Source organism: Lissotriton helveticus, chromosome 4_1, assembly GCF_964261635.1.
Source record: "Lissotriton helveticus chromosome 4_1, aLisHel1.1, whole genome shotgun sequence".
Taxonomy (NCBI): Eukaryota; Metazoa; Chordata; class Amphibia; order Caudata; family Salamandridae; genus Lissotriton; species Lissotriton helveticus.
The window spans coordinates 2,127,593,030-2,127,615,313 of NC_136063.1; the positions used below are offsets into that span (position 1 = coordinate 2,127,593,030).

At 43.0% G+C, this 22,284-nt stretch overlaps 1 protein-coding gene across 1 annotated transcript in view; it reads left to right on the forward strand.

The window, feature by feature from the left end:
* The window catches only part of ATRX (ATRX chromatin remodeler), a 1,815,989-nt gene that overhangs the window by 39,179 nt on the left and 1,754,526 nt on the right, over positions 1–22,284 (forward strand). The window contains exon 2 of the mRNA XM_078688830.1: positions 21,006–21,118. Coding sequence (XP_078544956.1) covers positions 21,006–21,118 — 113 coding nt within the window. The remainder of the gene's footprint in view (positions 1–21,005; positions 21,119–22,284) is intronic.

The window sequence follows — 22,284 nt, forward strand, 5'->3', positions numbered from 1 at the left end:
TGAGAACCGGTGCTAAATGTGTGGGGCTCGCGTATGAAAAGCAGCATGTCATCTGCGTAGGTTTAAAGGCCCCTGATAGTGGCCTTGAAAACCTCCCAAAGCACCCCTGCACTGTCCACTGACCCCTTATTCTGTTTGAAATACTGTTACCGCTTCCTGGATCGTCTCCATATATACCCGGTCCAATAACGCTTCAGGCCGAAAGCGCCAAGTGAAGGCCTTGGGAACAGTCCGCGGAACAAGGCGCACAGGAAAGTGATCCGAAAGCGGGCGCGGCAAACTAGCCACGTCATTCTCCCAGCCCACTGTCCCTTCACTCATTAGCCAGTAGTCAAGACTGGACCAGCTGCCAATGCGTGGTAGGAATGTGTGTGCCCTCTAGTGCGTCAGGATAGCTATGCCGCCACACATCTAGTGGTCCGAAGTCAACCATTCCATCCTTAATCGCACGCGCCGCCCCAGGAGAATGCCTGACCTTGCCACCAGATTTATCTTTGAGTGGATCCAGATGTGTATTGAAGTCACCACCCCATAGTATGACAGCGTCTGGGAGTGCATGGACAGCGGCAAGAATGCACTCATACAGTGTAGGATCATCAATGTTAGGACCATTGGTGTTAACAATGGTAACCAGCGTGCCCAACAGCTTCCCATGAAAGACAGCATAACGTCCTTCTGTGTCGGTATGAGTTTGGATTGCAGTGAATGGGAGACCCCTCTTGATAAGGGTGCGGACACCCCGGCTATAAGAAGAATACGACGAAGCAACCCGATATGCAGCCCAACGACTACCCACCAGCCTATCTGAGATTTGTGTTAGGTGAGTTTTCTGTATGAGGGCAATACCAATACCATGACGGTCCAAGTGCGCCAGGACCTGACAAATCTTTTTTTTATTCGAATTTAGTCCCCGTACGTTCCATGTCATGCAGGAGACGGACATCACATCACTATACATAATTGCAGTAATTCAGAAGTGGGATACCCCCGGCCCCTTGCAATTAAATGACCTACCGACAAAAAAACCAGCCACTATTGTAGGTGCCAGAACAATCACATTTGCCACAAGTAGAGGATCTAAAAACATGAGCAGTCACAGGACCAAACTTTCTCTCTCCCACCCACCCAGAAATACCCCCCACCCACTTCAGCAGCTCCAACCTGCCAAAGCCTTCCCAAACCTCCCAAAACAACCCCCAAGTTCGATACCAAGGGAGAAACCAGTTGCTGGGAACATCCATGAGGGGGGCGCTTGAGCACCGTAACCCTCCCAGCTATAACAGGAGGTAAAAAGACGTCATTGTAACATCTGTTCACTTAATTATAATTATACCCGCACCTGGCAACTACCAAGCTCTTAGCGCAAGGTAAACATTTCTAGCAAAATGCAGAGATAACATGTTAACAGTGCAGAACAATTACTAACACATTGTTATATGGAAACATTTCAATGGTGCAATCAGCAGACCAAAATGTAACTTACCAATAACCCATCAACCAGCTTTAGGACACCATGTACTGACCGCGGGTCCTATCTTTTGTCCATCAATTTACTACAGTCATCCGTACCAGAACCCGCACCAGCTGAAGTAGAGCCGTTGTGTCTTGTAATATTTTTAGCGAAGGACATCGCTGCCTTCGGGCAGGTGAAAATCTTGTATTTCCCTTTGTTCTCTATCCGTAGCCTTGCAGGGTATAGCATAGCGTATGGAATTTTTGCTGCGATGAGGAGCTTCTTTACAGGCAGATACTCTCTCCGAGCCTCCTGAACCGCCATCGTGAAATCGGGATAAAAGGCTAGATTGTTCCCTTGATGCGTGATGGTGCCCTTTTCACGTGCCAGCCGAAGTACAGTGTCCTGATCTCTATAATTCAAAAGGCAAGCAATGATGGGGCGCGGAGGTCCATCCAGAGGTGGGCGAGCAGCCAGCGAGCGATGTGCCCGTTCCACTATTAGGACTGACGATAGCAGTTCCACCCCAAAAAGCTCGCGTAGCAGATTATCTATCTACATAAGTTTCCAATCGACCTGTATTTGTAGATTCTGGCAGCCCCGTAATGCGCACATTATTTCGGCGCGGTCTGGCTTTTAAGTCTTCGTTACGGGCTTGGATGACTGCCAGAACCTTCTCCATAGATGCAGCTTTATCCGTGACTTGCTTTAGCCCATCCTCTGCGTCTGATATACGGGTCTCCGCCTCACCCAGACGTTGCACGTGTTTATCCAACTTCGTGGACATGTGGTCCATACTTGGATTCAGATGATCAATTTTGCCATCTATGGATTAATGGCTTGCCTGTATCACTAGCAACGTTTTGTCAATGTTAGAGAGTTTAGTATTGGGACCGTCCGCCTCCGAGTCCGAGGCTGCATGCTAGGGGGCCCGGTTGGACTTCTGTGGCTCAAACGTAAGACGCGCTCTGATTTGTCCAGGTTGATGTCCCAGCCAATCGTGGTCGGAGCAAGGCCCATACCGTAAAATAATTTTTTTTTTAAAAAAGGCGTAATTCCGTTCTATAAAATGACACTGAAGACCAATCAATGAGAAGAGGGCATGAGGAACTGCTTAGATTGTAGAGATTTTAAAGCACGATGATTGCTAATATGATCCTGATTCTCCAGCAGCAGCACCGCAGTAGAGAGATAACAGACGAGAAAAACAGAACACCAGTTGCAAAGCCGAGCAGCAGCCGAAGTAACCGCCAACACTCGACCAGGATGGTGTCCAAGCTGCTAAATGAAAGGGGCATGCATCTACAGAACTCTGGCAAACCAGTCAGACGACCACAGAGTCTGAAACAGCAAAGGCACAGTCTCCAATGCATCAGTAATAAAGCACTTACTGCAGCAGCAGGTTCCAGCTACAAGAACTAGGGAGAAGGAGAGAAGCACTACACTGCCACGATATCACCGCTAGTCCCAGGGTGCTTGTACTGTGTTGATGTGTAACTGTGGCCAGGTCAGTTTAAAAGCATCCAAACCCCAAGCTTAGTGGTCGTGCTGTCAGCGCAGCAGGCAGTTAATAATACTAGCTTCAGGAATACTGTCTCCCCCTGTGGTCCAAGGCGCTGCCGTCAATGTGCAGACCTCATCCATTCGCTTTCGCAGGCCGGAGTCTCTGGCAAGCAATTAGAGGTCTCCGGTGCACGCTCTCACTCCACACCTCTCAGCGGAAAGGTAGGGCCTGCGCTCTGGTACCGAGACGCGGCAGCCCCGCAATTAGAAATCCGGCGGCTCCGGATCACAGCAGCGAGCGGCGGAGGGTAACACTGCTCCCGCACCGGCCGACCGTGGGGACTGCGCGACAAGGGCGGCCTACACCCACAACCCGCCTCCACACAGTCAGGAGCTTGCCAGCCCTCCGCTCGCGCCTTGCAGCCCCACCGCGCTAGGGTCTAACTTCGCCGCACCCACCACAACAGTCACAGCGCGGCTCCGGCTCCCACCCTGTCCCACACCAGACTCCACCGCAGAGGCCGGTATCGGCTCACCACTTTGCCGTCTCAGGATGGCGCCAGTTGTTGTTCCGCCCCGAAGTCTGCTTCTTCGTCGGCAGTTTTTGGCAACGCTGTCCTCCACGCCTTCCACAATGTGTCTATCACCGTTTTGTCAGTCAGCGAGTGCGGATGTTCAGGATACTTGAAGGATTCTGTACTTGCCCAGTGGAGCTGCTCTACAGAGCGGCCATCTTGCCTTGCGCCCCTCCCCCCCTCCCCTCCCAGCAACATAAAGCTGCTGGAAGAGATCACATTGGGGGCTATCAGCTCCATGAGTTCGAGAGCAAATTCAGCAATGGGGCCTGTGGGTGGTATACCGGTGCCCCTTTCCAGCTATTTTGTGGCGAGAGATCCATCCTTTAAATTAGGATTTCTATCTTCTCGTTGCTACCCTGTTTTAGAATTGTGATTTTCACTCTATCACTATGGATGATGGCTATCCCTCCTCCCATTTTGATCTGCCTGTTGAGTCTTTGAATCCTGTACCCCTCTGGTATAGCGATGGTGATCGCGGGGGTGCTGATAGGTTTTAACCGTGTCTCAGTTTCAATACCTACATCAGGTGTTTCTGAGCTGAGTAGGTCCCAGATCTCAGTCAGCTTAGCTCCAGAAGTTTAGGTGTGCCAAGATGGAGTACCATGCGATCACTGTAACATCGCTAAAAGAGCGCTTTTTCCATTTCCTTGGTGACTGGGACGTCCATTGCGTAGCAGAAAAATTAAAATCAGGATACTCACTATCAGTTGCAGGATCAGCGGAATCACTCCAAAGACTGTCTGAAAGGTGCTAAACAGTCCAGAACCTTTGGTATTAAATAGGTGTCCTATTCCCTTCGTTTCAGACATGTTAAAGATACGTTTGGAAATGGCAATTTGTGTGTACCAGTGCCTGTATATCAGCGGAGGACCTTGCAACCTTGAGATCAAAAGTCTCTCAAGCTGAGGTTAAGGGCACATCTTTCTGTAAAAGCATGGCTTTCATTTGGCTCAGAGTATCAAACCGTATAATGAAAACATTCAACTAAGGCCATAACTGTTTCTCCCTGACTGTGTGGGTCGTGGAAACAATACTTGCATAAAACAAGTAACCCTGGAACTCACAGTGAGAAGATAAACGATGCCTGGAAGCATCCCACAACAACCTTGATCATTCAGCATTAAGTAACTCCCATTTGAGAGCAGCATGAATACTGGATTAATCACAGCAGCTGGGGTACCCTTCAAATTACAGGATAAGTTAGCTACTGAACCATTACAGGCCCCTTGAAGCATGATATCCTGGCAAATTAGAGATCCTCTCAAAACATTCTCGCAGTCTGTACCACTTAGCAACGCTTCAGTGTCCCCATTCCTGCATCAAAATCTATACGGTAATTCCCAAGATTCATGGATGAAGTCCCTACCCATTGCTTCATACCTCCCTACCTGGTGGTGTTCTAGGCCAGTGGGTCCCAAACTTTTGACTCCTGAGGACCCCCATTGAGTCACCATTTGAAGCTGGGGACCCCCAAGCAATTTGTAGGATTTAAATTTCAAAACTTTAAAACAGTAATTCGAAAAAAATTAACACACGTGTGCACACAAAACAAATGCTCGAATTACTAATGATTTTAGGGGCATATTTACAAGCCCGTATCACCATGGGAACACGTTCCCGTGGCAATAGGGGCTTTGCCTTATTTACAAGGCAGCGTTAAGCCACTTAACGTGGCTTAACTATGCCTTGTAAATAAGACCCCGTTCACCCATTGCTTAGTGTGAAAGGGGTGGGCAGTGGGTGTTGCGGTGGGCGTTTCCCCTGGAACACCCATTGATTTTGACGCTGCCCCCTATTTACAAGGGCAGCGTAAATGGGAGGCAGCGCCAAAATTAAGCCCAGGGAAAACCTGGTCTTAACTTGGCGAAACAAGGAGAAATGCTTCATTCCTCCACGTTGTTGCAATACCCCTCGGATTGTTTATGTTCAGGAAGGGGACCGTTCCTGCACATCAATTTCTTTTTTAAAAATGACATTTTGTAACTTACATGTGTGCTGCATTAAGCAGCACACAGAAGTGACAAAACAACATTTCAAGATTGTTTATGTGCAGAAAGGGGGACCTTCCTGTACATAAACAATCTTCCTCTGTTAAGCGTAGCGCAGGGCTGCACCATATTCTTGTAAATATGGTGCCGCCCTGCGTTTCTAAAGTGTCGAAGTGTGTTGTGAAGCCAAGGAGGCCAACAACACTCTCCGCCACTTCTGTTATATTTTATATTGAAATAATTTGCAATAAAACGAAAAAAGTTAATGGGAAGGTTGGTGCTGCATCTCCGTGACTAACTTTTCAATGGTTGGAAAGGCTTAAACTACGCATGGGATGGACAAAGCGATGCTGCAGTTGTGCTAATGTATCTCAAAGCTTGGAGCGGTCAATCACTTTTTGGCTTTTCTCCAGATATCATTCTAGTCTAATGCGATCATTGCAGGCTTAGGTGCTACGTGTGGAAGACAATTATTCATGAACTGTCTGTCGGAGTAGGCAGTGCTATTAAGAATGAATAGTGTTATAACTGTGAGCTCTCCAAGCCGGTTAAGAGGCACACATTAAATGCAGTTATGTGTGCTAGCAAGAGTTTTGTGTGGAGCACAAGATAGAAGCAAATCTCCCAGCTTTTGGCACTAGTTCAGCCGATTGGAACTCTTGGGGCATAAGGAGTTATCGCGTTTGTAAGCTGAATCCAGTCGTTTTCAGGACGCTTCGGTCTGTCAGTTGTCACCTCAGGCCTTATCCAGGAGCTTTGGCAGTCAATGCTTTTCTGCAAGACTCTGAGATGAGGTTATGCATTTTCTTATTGATGATGATTCAGAGTACTAATGATGGTAAGGATTATAGGTGTTGGTGACTCCTTCTTGGGTATCCCTACTTTTATTTCCAAAGGCTGTGGAGTTGTCAATGGAGAACCTTTCTTCATACCAGTAATGGAAGCCCTGTTGAAAGGTGTGAAGGTAAGGAATGTCTATTGGTTTCATGTGGAGATCTCCGCCATCTTTCCTAGAAGATACCAGGCAATCTGAGTCATTATAGAGGAATTTTGGAAGAGGCTGCTTTGCGCCTTAAGAAGTATTGAGCAGTAGGAACAAGACTTGGATTTAAGGGTGGATGAAAAGTTTAGTTTCTTCGGTGCATGGGGAGGGGTTTGGATCCTGTCAAGGATTCTGTCCTAGAAGTTGCAACTTTTTGGGCTGAATTATACAAGATGAAACTGATTTTTGGAGGTGACATACTGGTTTAATGTTGGTGTTTTTGTTGGGTTGTATTTGACGCCTGTTTAACATGTTGCAAGTGCTGCCTTGCTGGGCTCTGAACAAGCACAGTGTTGGCCCCCTGTTTTGCAGTAAAGTGGCAACTCTTATAAAACTGTTTCTCGAATAGTCTGTTTTATAAAAGACATTGAGGCTAACATTATCCCACCCGCCTCTTATCCAAGTCGCCTCTTCCATGTGGATTTGTAACATGATTGGGTTTTTTGCATTTAATAAAATGATTGGGGGATTATGAGATAAAGAATTTGTGTTTCAGCAGAACACTAGATTGGTTTTCTTACGTTTTGTCTAACCGCAGATGACATGAGAGGAGTTTGGGCATACATGGTTTAGAAGGGTTGGAGGAAGATGACATTTTTTAATTGTTGACGTTTCACAGCATATAAAGATTTTAGAACGTCAAATGTGAATATAGAAGATTGGGAACATCCAATTTCTCTTTTGGGGGGTGGGAGGGGGGGGTTGTAGAGTGCTATTTAGCGTTTTAAGTGCTACAGAACAATAGCATTAAAGAGTCTAGAGCAGTGCTTCCCAGTGCTAGAACATGACCCACTTTTTAGGATAACAAACTTTTGCAACAATTTCCTTTATTGAACATGAAGCAGGATTTTCTTTTTTTTTAATGCAACTAAAGAATTGTGTGGCAACTCATATTTTACAGGCAACACATTTTCCATTGAAATGGCTACTAAATTTGCAGACATAGTTTTACTGCTAAAACTATATTGCATATAAAATATGATGTGTAGCGATTGAGTTTCAATGAATATGTATTCTTTGTGCGTCATCAAGTAAGGTGCCTCGATTTTGTTTTGATCTTATACATTTTGTCGTTTCCATCAGGTTTCAGAATTATAAAAAAATTTGCTTTATTTTTGTCGTCTTAACTGCTGAATGTGTACAGTTCATTTACAGGTGTTAACAATTTATTGTGGTACAAAAATTACATCCCCAAACTTTTCCTTTCTCACATACCCCAGCAAAATTCTCATATTCACTTTACTTTCTGACTGCAAAACGAGAGGAGTCTGTACAAACCAATCACTATGCTTAAAAAAGGGAACAGCAATTTGTCACAAGACCTAGCTTTGAAGAGCTGCAGATGTGACAAGATAAATGCATAATTTAGAGGCTTCTTAATTGCTTGAACTTTCACAACTCACCAAAAATCGGCTAGCAACCCACAGTTTGGGAAACAATGGTCTAGCGTATAATGTACATGCAGAACCAGATCTGGCGGTCATTCTTTCTCCTACTTGTTTCCCAACGCCTGGAATGACCCACTCCTGCAAGTAAGAGCAAAAAGAACAATTGACGGACGGAATACTGAATAATGACTCACCCCCCACCCTCCCGTACAGCGATCTAAGCGTATATCCATTGTTTTTTTGCTCACCATGCCACAGCATTTGGACAAATCGTACGCCCAGACGTGGGTCTTGCGCTCACTGTGCCACTGGATAAAAACTAGCCAGGTTGTTGAGGGTGGTCCCGGTCCAAGGACGCTTGGTTTTTTGTCCAGGGGGGATCTGGCCTGCCAGCTGCGACTGGACGGGTCCCATGGGGAGCTGGGTCAAGACTGATTTGCATATGGTTGGATCCAAACTGGGGTGGCATGGTGAGCAGAAAACGATGGCTTAAACCCAGATCTGTGACTGGCGGAGGAAAGTTTGACAATGTTTAGCATTCCGTCTATTATCTTTTTGTATTGCTATACCTGCATACAAGAGCCAGCTCCTCACTTCTTAATATTTTCCAAGTAACTGAAAATTTGGATGTTGTTAGTCGTGGCCCAGTTTTGCCTAAATGGCCCCTGCTTTCAGCTCCTTGATACTCAACTGGTGAGTTGTGCGCTCTACAAATACACATACACTGAAATAAGGTTAGCCTCTGTGTCTGTAATAAAATCTGGATTCTCTTTTCACCCTTTATAGGAATAGTTATTTATCTACACTTTTCCCATTGATTTCGCTTCACCCGTGAGTAACCAACAAGTTCTGACTCCGCAATGCAACAATGATGCTCATTTCCCCTGTTCACTGGTCGTACCTGGATCTTCATTTGTCCCTTCTGCCACACAGGAGGCGAACTGTGGGGCAGAATGGTCCATCATATCCTTGCTTAACTTGACTGTCCGGATCCTGAGGTCTTGCAATATGGGCATTTGAAGTGTCATGTATTTCTATAGGTTCTGAATCGATCCCCCTTTTCCTGACCCTATTCTGGTTAAACTAACTATCTAGTTAACTAACAATCAGCCCATGAGGCAAGAACAGCCCCCATGATGCAGATACCGTTATCTGACGCAGTCACGCTACGGCACAGGAACGTGTTATCTGATTAGGTCATAACGCTTGAGATCTAATTAGACAAGCGACATTCCTCCAGCCCCTGATAAGGCATACGACGTTCTCATAACAAATCAAACCTATGACAACCTGGAAAAATCCGTGCGGCCATTGTTTTGATTTCACAGAGAACTTTAGTAAAGAATGTGCTAACGAGCAAGTCGTATGACATCTTTATTGACGTATCTATGTCCATCCTTACGTCAATCTCGGCACCTTTAAGGTATAAATATTGCCGATCTTGCCCTATGCAAACACACGCGTGGTGACAAGACGGAGCAGCCATACTTGCCGAAGCCGAGAGCAGAAGCAGACCCCGCTGGCGCAGCCCCGCCTTCCTGACGCGCTGAGAGACGCGCTGCTATCTCAAGCCGAGTTACCCAGCACCGGCGCTTTCGGGCAGCCCTCGCAGGCAGCCTGGAATATCGAGACCAGAGAAAGAGATACCATTCCTCATTCATCCTAACTTCCAGGTACAGAACTGAATAACCCCTCACAGAGAATTCCTTTAGTTATTCACTTGGCAAAAACAAACTTAACTTAAACTGTAACTTTCTATTCCCGCCCACGCATTAGACTTAGGTCAGGTACACGGGGTAGGCGTATTTAGAAACACCAGTTGAGTACGTTTAGTCAAATGTATATGTGTATGTAAATATATTTTAATCATTTCAAACATCATATGGCTCAGAAACCATATCAATGTTTTTACAGTATTATTTTATACTATTGCTTTTAATGTATGCACTTTACTTAACTATAAGTATTGCAATAATATCGATCCATTTCTCTTGTACGAGAAAAGAGACTGATCAATAAATAACACCTTTTTATTGAACACGCCCGTCTCTCTTCCTTTTCTCTACAATCTGATGAGACTTAGAATGCACGTACTGACTGAGTAAAATAATTGCCTTGTGCTCACACGACTCTCGAGATTGACTCTTGATTAGGGGAGAGCAAAGTTGTCATGTTCTATGGTTGTCCGAAACTAAATCCCTTCTTGTCTAATCAGGGAAGTTAATTCCTCCTTGAACATTCGAGAAAGTTTCTAGCGAACTCTGAGCTACGCTGGCAAACCCAAAACTTAAGTCTAGTATCGACAGTAGTAGACCTAGTTAACGTCTGGCCTAGGCCTTTACTGCTGTAGGTATTATTCCAATGCGCAGAGCCTATTGGGAAAATAGGAGCTACACTACATGGCGCCCAACGTGTTTGGAAAGGGCGATAAAACTAACGTAAGACATTTAGAGTAACTCAGTCGTGCTTTCTCACTCAGACCCCTTTTCCCATTATACTCCAAAGACGTCTGGAGTGGGTGAAAGGTTATATCCTCCAAAACCTCGCAGGAGGGAACTCCTATGTATGGTTCTTGGTATAGTCAACGTTGAAGGATACACTGTTCCAAAATATTGTGCATCTAATCTCTGTTTCCATAAAGAAACCTGATCTGCAAACAAACATAATACCATCCTGTCAGTAAAATGGGAGACAGTGATGATGAAAGAGAGGCAGTTAGGTTAGCAGCTGAAATAGCAGCAGCTGATACTGCAGCACTAGATGCGGACGGGGATATAATACTCATCCCGGTCATCAAAAGGAAATCTATAACCTTAAAACTCATAGAAAATGGACTGACACCTAGAGGTGGCACAGTCATATTCGTAATTGAGGCACACGAATATCGGCAGACAGACGTATACTATTCATGGATACATTTTCCAGCAGCAAATGCTGTAACAAAGTACTTCCACTATTACAAAATAGAGGAACCTCCTGAAATGTACACTCCTTTCGAGGAGGTGGAAGTACCACTCAAATTCCAAGAGCATTTGCTCTTATTTGATGGCGCCCTAATACATAACAATCACATTACAAGGCTCGGTCCTTTAGGAAGACCAGGAGCAACGTGGCCGGTCTTAGCCGGATACACACCACATCCAGACATCGAAAGAATGCCTGCAGCAGAGCTGTTAATACAGCTAAAACAACTACTAAAAATTCATAGACAATTAGTTCAGTATGTAATGCGGACTACAACAATTCAGCCAGCGATTAAACTTCCACAGCTGACCCCTCACCAGGGGAACACAAATAAAATTACACCACAGAACATCCAATCCTGCCTAGGTAAAGTTCCAGCTAAACGGGAACAAATACCATTCTGGTTGGCACAGAAAATTACCCAAATAGAGGCGGTGTTTCCTGACACCACCCCATTAGAAAAACACAGGATTCTGACTATATGTCTCCCAATGGGAATCGCACCACACATTGAGGACTGTGACACTTGGGGTACAGTCTTTGCTTCCATCTACACAAAAACGCACGGTGTTCCATCCATTTCGGTAATACCAGATGTGCTAAAACAAATTCAAGATGAATACGGTCCAGAACCTGCTTTAACTCTTGGTATGAAATTACTGAAAGACTTCAAGCAGGTCTCGGCTATATTATTAGCCAACATAAAAGGTGAAGCAGCAAACGTGGCGATCCGCCAGAGGTTAAAAGAGACAGATATAGCAGACCAACCAGCTGAAATTGCCAGAATCATAGAAAAATCTTATGAAGAACTAGGTAGAGATAGTTTAGGTGGAATACCAGTAAAACCGCAACTGACTGAAAGTCCAGAAAAAATATTTTTTAATAATAATTCACCAAAAAAGAACTGGGATGGAAACAAACAATCCAATCCTAAAGAAAAGAAATTCCAGTCCAGAGGAAGGTCTCCTAGGCGAAGAGAAAAATCTCCAAACCGAAGACAGAGGTCACCGCAGAGTGACCCCTCTGGGAATAGATATAACCTTAGAAATAGAGATAATATTAAAAAACCTGATAGATATCAAGACATTGATACACGTCCCTCTCAATCTTTTTAGAATTCCTTGCAGAAATCGGAAAGAAGAGGACGATCAGAACAAAGAGAAGAGCACGCCAAGTCCAAAGACAAGGAACCTGCTCAACTAAAAAAGAAATTACAATTTCCAAAAAAGAAGGTAGCCAGTATCAAGGTAGTTAACAATGCCGAGAATACTGAGGACACAACTGAAAAACGGAGAGTGGGCTCAGACAATGCTAGACAGCGCAGCAGAGGTGAGCATAGCTCGCAAAGTCCTTATGAATAATCTGGAGACAGTGGACACGAATGAATATCTTCAAGTGGAAACTGCAGACACCAGAGTTAGCAAACCCCACAAGATATACGAGATAACATTACGTATAGAGGGAGATAAGACTAGGAAAATAAGGGGACTATTTTGGGATAATCTCTCCAAGGGCTATGATATCCTTCTAGCTGAAAAAGAATCGCCACCAGAGTTTGTCAGAGAGTGCCCTCATGGCGAAGAAGTAATTATGCCTGCCTTCTCGAATCAAATTCCGATTCATAAAAAATATACACTTGCTAGAAAGTGGGCAGTGGCCTTAGCACCTGCTTTATATAAAAATCATGTAGGATGGGATGAGGATTCTCCTCCTCACAAAATCCAGTTAAAATCACAACCTACTGCACAAAGGCAGTACCCAATTAAGCAAGAAGCTAAAAAACAAGTAAATGAAATACTAGAATAGCTAGAATACCAGGGGGTGATTGAAACTTGCACCTCACAAATGAACAATCCTTTGTTTCCGGTCTCCAAACCAGACAACTCATATCGTCTAGTTTTGGATTACCGACACCTTAACACATGTTGCAAGACTTTTGCAGTGCAAAACTCACACAGTGCTGCACTAATGAATAACATAGTGCGCAAAAAATACAAAACAACCTTGGACATCTCCAATGGATTCTTTTGTCAAAACATAGCACCGGAGAGCAGATATTTAACTGCATTCTCAGTAAATGGCACTCAAAAACAATTCTGTCGGTTAGCCCAGGGGTACAAGAACAGCCCGGGGGTATTCTCAGCGAGAGTAACAGAATTACTACAACTATATGATGATGAAGCATTATCTTATGTAGATGACATTTACTTAACAGATGATGACTTGGAGACTCACTTGAAAAGGGTGAACACCATAATACTTGGGTTCGCTGCAGAGGGTTACATATTCAACTTTAAAAAGTCCAGAATTGCCCATCTGACAGTCTTGTACGTAGGATATGAATTATCAAGTATAGCATGGTTGACAATTTTCTAAGAACTAGAGGAATTAAAAAATCTAAAATATGAAAAGACGTATCCTCTGCCAATCGACATTCTGCCTCTACGACATTACGCCTGTGTAATCTATACAGACGGACATGCTCAACCATCCGTTTGGGGAGAACAAGCATACAACCCCACATGTGAGATTACAAAAAGTGTGGCGCGGAGGTATATTAAAACCTCTATTAACAAAATCACACTCAGTAGAAACTAATTCAGAACAACAAACTGAAATAATCGCATTGAAAATGGCGCTAGATAATGCGGATCGCGAATTCCCGACACTTATAGTGTCAGATTCATATTACTGCGTCAAATCATATAACAGCGATTTGCAGACATGGATTCAAAACGGTTACAAAGATGACACAGATGCACCAATAAAGCAGAAACTGCTCTGGGAACAAATAGCTCTTTTACAAAAAGAACTACCAAAGACTCACGTGACTCACTCACTGAGTCATCAGCGTGATGGCGTTCACGTTGTAGGGAATTCATTGGCTGAAACAGCCGCAGCGGCAGCCACTAAATCGGCTCCCGTAGTTCGAAAAAAGCGTACATTAAAATACATTGACGGTGAAACATTGCTGGCGGTAAAAACGTCATCAAAAGGCGACTGCTCAGCGTTACCGATCAACTATCCACTTAATTACACATACATAATCGATGCAAACTCCGTCCCTTTTGCTCGAATCCCTGGAGTGGGGGATAGAGTGATTACAAACATGGACAGGAGAAGCTTGTTAATCGCAGACGCACCTATGGGCGAGGGTCTTGGACACCTCAAACTAAAAGATTCTCTGGAAGATTTACAATCACGGTACTGGTGGCCAGGCATGAGCCTACATCATACCATGTTTGTAAAAAACTGCCCAAACTGCAACAGAAATCGCAGTGGGGAGAGAAAAAATATAATACGGTGGAATCTGACTGCAGATAACATCACCAGTAAAAAGAATGGCTTGCGATTAACATATACAGGCTAGTTTCCACTTATAATGTAGATCACCAGCACTCGGCTGACGTCCGGACTGTTATACAAAGATTTGCGAGTCTAAATGGCATATACGCTAAGAGCATGCTACGTTCGACCATTGTTTTCACTCAGGCACACCAGCCTGGGGGGAAACATGGCCAAATGAGCACAGTCCAGCGGGAATCTTCTCACTTCCTTCCTGAGGGTACGGGATGGTGTAAAGAAAAAACCAAGGCAGAAAGCAATCTATAATAGAAAGGATATTAGGTTCGGGAGCTGGGTGGGTCAAACATCTAAGTGTCCAACGTAGTCTAAATAACTTGCCAAGAAATTCTCTGAAGGGATTCAGTCCGTACGAATTATTATTTGGAACTAGAATGATTATCTCTGACCTTGATAGTCAGACTTCAGTGGTGAAAGAAAAAACCTTTGATGTCAAAGACCGTTTGGCTATTTTGCAGGACTTCAAAACAAGAAAAGACCTGAGCAACATACAGTTGAAACAACAGCCAACAACCACTGAAGAATCACCACCTGTCCCAGCAAGACCTGTCTGGATTCCAAAAGTCGGGGATCTAGTCGGGGAGAAGATCGCGGTAAAGAAGGAATTTGGGCCTTCTTACAGAAAAGCAGTTCCTGTCTTGTCTGTCAACGGGACAAGATCAGTTGTACTACCGCCACTTGCTGGAAAAAAGGAGAACCGAGTTGTATCCATCGACCTGGTAAAACCACAACATGTGGCCGATAACAAACAGTAGGCCAAGTGGACTCCCAATAAGTAGCAGAACACCAAGGTTTGCTACCAGTACAGAGGTCCTAACAAAGAGGCTCATCACATTCGAAACGCCTACAGAAGAACAACAAGGACTATGCAACAATGCAATAGAACTAAGACCTCTGAAAACCCAAATAAAAACATTTAGCAGAGAAACACCAATCTACAATGAAGTACCGAGTGACAATGCAAGAAACAAAAATCCTGAAGCAATTGGAACAATTGACAGAACTGTATCCGGGTACTTCATCAACTTCGATGATTCCTCTGAAGGCTTCAGTGAATCAAAGACACAGCCATCATCAAAATCCTTTAAAGACAAAGCTAAGGAACTTTTGAAACAACTGAAAGAAACTTATCTGATTTCTCCATGGATTGAATTTTGGGTGGGTTTTGGTGCATTTATCCTCATACTTTGGCTCATCATGGTATTTACTTTGGGACGCTTCATTGAGGGAAAATATGCTAAAATGGACACAGCAAGTCAGAACATCAACTTGGTCCTCAAACCACACACATCTTCACACGTCGAGAAAAGAGAACTTTCTTCAGCCAACTTCACAGCCAATCCTATATCTGGTGGGGTAGCCTGGGACAACACTGACTATGAAATTTATGGTCCGGTCGAGATCCTGAAATATCCACACCAAATCAAGATCTCCTTGAGTGACTTTGCAAAACCAAACTCATTTGCTGATGATTGGGACTTCGAAAGCATTAACAACATGATGTCTGACTTAGTAATGTCTGCTAAATTTACAAAACATGATTATTTGCAAGGTTCTACAAATTATGATAGTATGTATTGCTATAACCATTATGGTAACCATTTTTTACATAAATCTGCACAACCTAGAAATGTTTTAAATTATAATCAATGGGAACATTGTGCTACACCTCCAAAAGGGAGCTCTAGAACCGTGTATGACAAATATTCATATTTTTCAGGTTTTAACACAAGTAATGCTGAAACATTTTATTTTAAATTGTCAAACAAGACAGGGATGAAAACCATGATAACCAACACAAAATTGATATATTCAGATTCATTCTTTGAAAAAATGAATACTTTTGGATTTGATTATTGGGACAAAAATGTTGATTTGAAAAGTGTTTGGGGTACAAAAGAATGGCAAGTACAGGGTTTAGAAGCTTTGTTTAGAGCTTGCATGATCCCAGAACAAATGATATTTTTAAATGACACTGTTCAACAAACCACCTGTCTTGGCTTAGCCAAAATCAAAGATTTAAATAATCCGTCTATTCCAAAGCCAACAATGTTTAGCAATAGCTCTGATACAGATGAAGAGATGGACGTAAACCATATATTAAACCAAAACAGAACACATCCTGATTGGAAACAATGGTTGATCTGGCCCACAGATACAAATAACTGTCAAGATAGATTCCTGAATAAAACACAGGGTTTCAAAATGACCAGGCCAGACCCTAGATATCCCCAAAGACATCACCCAGGGATAATAACAACCTACAGTGTGGGCAAATTATGCCTTCAATGGCTTCAAACTTCCACACTGCCTGAAATTAAGCAACTCCTAACTTTACTTACTGATGGTGCTGACTTGCGTGATTTCATTCTGGGACCACGCAAACAGCGTCAAAAGCGTTTCATAGCAGCCTCTGTATATGCAGCATACAATGAGGCCTGGAAGGTTACTCAAATTGAAACAGCAGAAAGAATACGGGAAATTGACCGTATCAATTTGGAAAAATCACTTTCTGTAGTGGACAATGGGTTAATGACTCTGTCCTCCAGAATTTTTTCATTGGACAGCATTGTGTCTTCAGCAATCGATATATTATCGCAAGACTTACTGTTATTACAACATGGTCAGTCACAATTGCGTTCTATTGTACAGCTTGGCTGGACGTTACAAAATCTGCGTTCAGGCTATGTGCCTTGGCGTTTAATCAACACAACGTCACTATTCCAAATCTTTAACCTTACTGATAGACAAATCGGTATGGCGCAAAAGGGTGCTGATTATACAATCTTGAGCATTGAAAAACTAGAAAGATTACCAATGACAATGTCAGAACGACCTGTCAGTGAATGGATAATACACGGAATCATAAATATTCCAATCTCAACCTTCAGGTTTCAATACTGCCAAAAATATATACAGGCTGGCATGTACGAGAAATTGGGAAAGGGGTACCTTAAAACAACTTGGAACCTGCCCTATTCACATGCATGTGTCAGTAATAAAGGACAGAAAGTGTTTCTTAGTGGCAACAATTGTGCTATGTCACTAAGCGGCACGCTTCTGTGTAACGGTATTAGTTTGCACGGAGCCTGTGAAGGGAATTCATACAACCTTTCATGTCACCAGCAAGGCCACCTGCAACTGAAATAGAACCATTCTTTCAAAGACTCTATAATGGGAGTTACATTCTTATTGTAGACCGCAGATGTTGTAGTCTTAGGCCCGGGACTCCTTATCTAGTCACTACGACGGCGAAGGTCAAGTGCTGTGGACGTTCTTTGTTCCCCAGCTCCTTTCCAGACAGGGAGGCAAGGGCATGGCCCAATTTGAAAATTACTTCTATTCGAATAGATACTTTAAGCAGAATGAAAACAGTGCTTCTTCAGACGCCTACAAGGCTCTCGTCATCAAAAGAAACGTATGATCTACAAGTCGCAAGGACGACTGCAGAGATACATACATTATTATCAACTAATTCCCCCGTACATTTCGCGGAAATCCTGAGCGAAATCTTAAATATTTCTGATACCACAGGGGTCTCAAAGGTATTTAAGACAGTATTTTCGATGGCATTAACACCATTCAAAGCCATACTGGGTATTTTTCCAGATTTCGTCCATTCGATTTTTGGCGGACTTCCCCTGATCCTGGGACTAATTGCAGGAATCCTATTCTTAGTCCTTATTTTTCGTTATGGCAACCCATGTCGCAGATCAAACTCTCGCGACAATGGAAGAGACGATCCTAGCCATTGGATACCGGGACCGGATATCAAAAATCCTGGGACTCTCCCGGCTTAGAGACCTGAACATGACTTGGTTTCTATCATTTCGACCAATGTGGCAAAGGTGTGTTTTACCTGTACTAAGGTGTCTGCTATGCGGAGAAGAATGCGTGTTAGACACCTGTCTGACGCTACAATCGGATGCGCCAGTGGATGCAGATACACTGTTGGTTCCTACCAAGGTTCACGCTTTGTGCTGCCCTCAAAGGCTGCCAATCCTGATGACGGCATTCCTGGAATCTTCACCACTACGATTGAAGAGTAGTGAAGTTCAAGATGAAAGCAGCATCGAACAGGTACGACCTTCTGTCAGTGATGCAAATCAGAATGTCAATGGAGACAATCATGCGCATGAATGCATGGTTACACCTATTTCCGACTTAGTGGAACTTTCCCATGAAGCTGTTGACAGTTTTTTCGAAAGCCTTAATGATATGATGTTCTCTCCAGAACAGAAATAGAGACTTTTGAGCAAGCTCGCACACGGCGTTCCCTGAATTCGGCCTTCAACTTTAAAAATAAAGTCACATGAACAATTACAATCCAGTTCACGGACAGCAATTTTCAGCAACCCCCTAAAATATTTTCCCATATTTTTTCCGGGACACTGATCTTCTGCTTAAAGTAAGAAACTATTCCTAGAGAACTAAGATTTCTATTTTTAGATACTTTATAAAACTTTAGTTGCCCGCTGGGATGTTCACAAATATTTTATTATGTGATGAAATGGTCTCGAACTTTCTTTCTGTATAGCCATATTAAGAGCCATTTCATGTGTATTTCTCATATACCAATAAGCAATAATGCATAAAAATGCGTGTTTACTTTTGCATTTTAATTCATAGCTTAAGTGCATACAATATATATGACTGCAATTTTTCAGTATATTTGAAAATTTCAAAATGCATTTATGTATTTTGGGGTGGTAAGGTATACACTATACTCTATAGTATGTTGTACTATGTTATACTATGCATAGATTAGTAGATATGACCATAGTTAGCGTGGAGTGGGTGTCATGTATTTCTATAGGTTCTGAATCGATCCCCCTTTTCCTGACCCTATTCTGGTTAAACTAACTATCTAGTTAACTAACAATCAGCCCATGAGGCAAGAACAGCCCCCATGATGCAGATACCGTTATCTGACGCAGTCACACTACGGCACAGGAACGTGTTATCTGATTAGGTCATAACGCTTGAGATCTAATTAGACAAGCGACATTCCTGGGGCCCCTGATAGTGCATACGACGTTCTCATAACAAATCAAACCTATGACAACCTGGAAAAATCCGTGCGGCCATTGTTTTGATTTCACAGAGAACTTTAGTAAAGAATGTGCTAACCTGCAAGTTGTATGACATCTTTATTGACGTATCTATGTCCATCCTTACGTCAATCTCGGCACCTTTAAGGTATAAATATTGCCGATCTTGCCCTATGCAAACACACGCGTGGTGACAAGACGGAGCAGCAATACTTGCCGAAGCCGAGAGCAGAAGCAGACCCCGCTGGCGCAGCCCCGCCTTCCTGACGCGCTGAGAGACGCGCTGCTATCTCAAGCCGAGAGACCCAGCACCGGCGCTTTCGGGCAGCCCTCGCAGGCAGCCTGGAATATCGAGACCAGAGAAAGAGATACCATTCCTCATTCATCCTAACTTCCAGGTACAGAACTGAATAACCCCTCACAGAGAATTCCTTTAGTTATTCACTTGGCAAAAACAAACTTAACTTAAACTGTAACTTTCTATTCCCGCCCACGCATTAGACTTAGGTCAGGTACACGGGGTAGGCGTATTTAGAAACACCAGTTGAGTACGTTTAGTCAAATGTATATGTGTATGTAAATATATTTTAATCATTTCAAACATCATATGGCTCAGAAACCATATCAATGTTTTTACAGTATTATTTTATACTATTGCTTTTAATGTATGCACTTTACTTAACTATAAGTATTGCAATAATATCGATCCATTTCTCTTGTACGAGAAAAGAGACTGATCAATAAATAACACCTTTTTATTGAACACGCCCGTCTCTCTTCCTTTTCTCTACAATCTGATGAGACTAAGAATGCACGTACTGACTGAGTAAAATAATTGCCTTGTGCTCACACGACTCTCGAGATTGACTCTTGATTAGGGGAGAGCAAAGTTGTCATGTTCTATGGTTGTCAGAAACTAAATCCCTTCTTGTCTAATCAGGGAAGTTAATTCCTCCTTGAACATTCGAGAAAGTTTCTAGCGAACTCTGAGCTACGCTGGCAAACCCAAAACTTAAGTCTAGTATCGACAGTAGTAGACCTAGTTAACGTCTGGCCTAGGCCTTTACTGCTGTAGGTATTATTCCAATGCGCAGAGCCTATTGGGAAAATAGGAGCTACACTACAGAAGACCCCTGATGACTGCATGGCTATCCTGAGAGAGGTGAAGCATATTTTCACAAAAGCTTCATGTACGTTGAAGTTATTTTTCTCTCAGTAAAAGTGCTATTTGTGTGGAGAAGACACTCCTCGACCATTGATTTGTGGAGTTATTTTTGTTTTGTGATGCTGAATCTCCGCTAGTAACCACTACACCTCTTAAAGTAAGCCTTTAATGCTCAACGGAGCTATACCTAAAGGGTCAAATACCCCAAGTAACTTGGTTATTCAGTGAAGTGTGGTATTGGTGGCCTTTGGTAACCAGTGGTTAATGTATCTACACCCGAAAAATACTGTTTAGTAATTCTAGGACTGCGGTAAAGGCCTCACAGGTAACTTCTATAATTCATAAATTAGCTCTTTGTAATTCTGATGTGACATTTTTACATTGATAAATGTAAACAAAATAGGTTGAGTTGTCAAATCTGCTTTATATTAAACTATTTAACATTGCTTTGTATTGATCAATTTAGGCAGTTGCTGTTTTTAAATCAATATGATGGTTTTGTTTTGACAGTGAAAGCAAGTTAAACAAATTGGTGCAGAAGCTTCATGAATTTTTAGCTCACTCATCTGAAGAATCTGAGGACGCTAATTCTCCTACAGGACGTTCAGTGAGCAAAGTTTCAGGTAAAATGAAACTAAATTCTTTGGTCTTATTCTTGTCCATGAAATTAGGGGGCATAATGTTGATCAGAAGTGTTAAAGATCTTTTAAACAAAGGTAAAACAGGAATGTATTTCTTCTACTTCCCCCAGGCCACCCCCCTAACACAGCTGGATAGCCGTCCCACTAACTTTATTTTCACATGAGTAACTTCGATCATATCCCTGAACACTAATTGTGTGTCTGAATGTAAGTGGGTTATATTTACTGAAAAAACATTTAGGGTTCTGTCTTCAACATAAACCATTGAAATTGGCTACTTATGGTTTGTGGCGCAAACCATAACTTAAGCCTTCAACTTGTGCTGTGAATGGCATCACATGTGACCTCAACAACACAATATAGTGGAATCTTCACTTATGTCATGGTTGATCTCCTTTGAGGTCATAGGTTTCACATGTTTTAGGTTAAACTCCGCACCAAGGGGCGGTGCAAGTTGTGGTTCAAGCAGTGGTGTGAATTTTGATGTCTTACATGGTGTTATTTTTTAAAAACCTATTTTATTGGAGTTTCAAGTAACACGTTTTGTATCCATTACATTACCATAGTTATTTTCAACAGTGAGTAACATATCGACCATTATTGCTTCAGCTCTACAGTTTTTTTAAAACATATTTTTATTGGCATTTTTATTTTACAAAGACAGATTGTGTTAGGATACATTTGTTTTGACTGTATTTCTTGCATTTTACATAGTTGTACATAACTATCCTCGCATAAAATGGACATTTATCCTGTCTTTATCAAGGTCTTACGTTAAACAATTCCTATATAGAACTTGGATATGAAACTGGGGGAACATTCATGGGATCCAGGGTACATATATTGGACGGGGTGTCAGGGTGGTATGCATCTTGCTGGTTGATATGTCTTTGTGCTGCGGGAGGAGAGGCGGGGGTGGTTGGTCCAGCACTGTCTTGTCTGCGAGTCTCGTGCGGTGTGTGGTGATGATATCAAGCAACGTTACGTGTTTGCTGCAAGAGCAGTTCCGGTGTGTGTGCGCTTACGGTCGGGGCTTGCTACTGTGGGTCCGCCGGGGTGTGTGGGGAGCCAAATGGGTCATTGTGGGTTGGTGGCTGTTTGAATTTGTGCAGTAATAGGGTCCACTCCATAGAGATGGGGTGTTTACA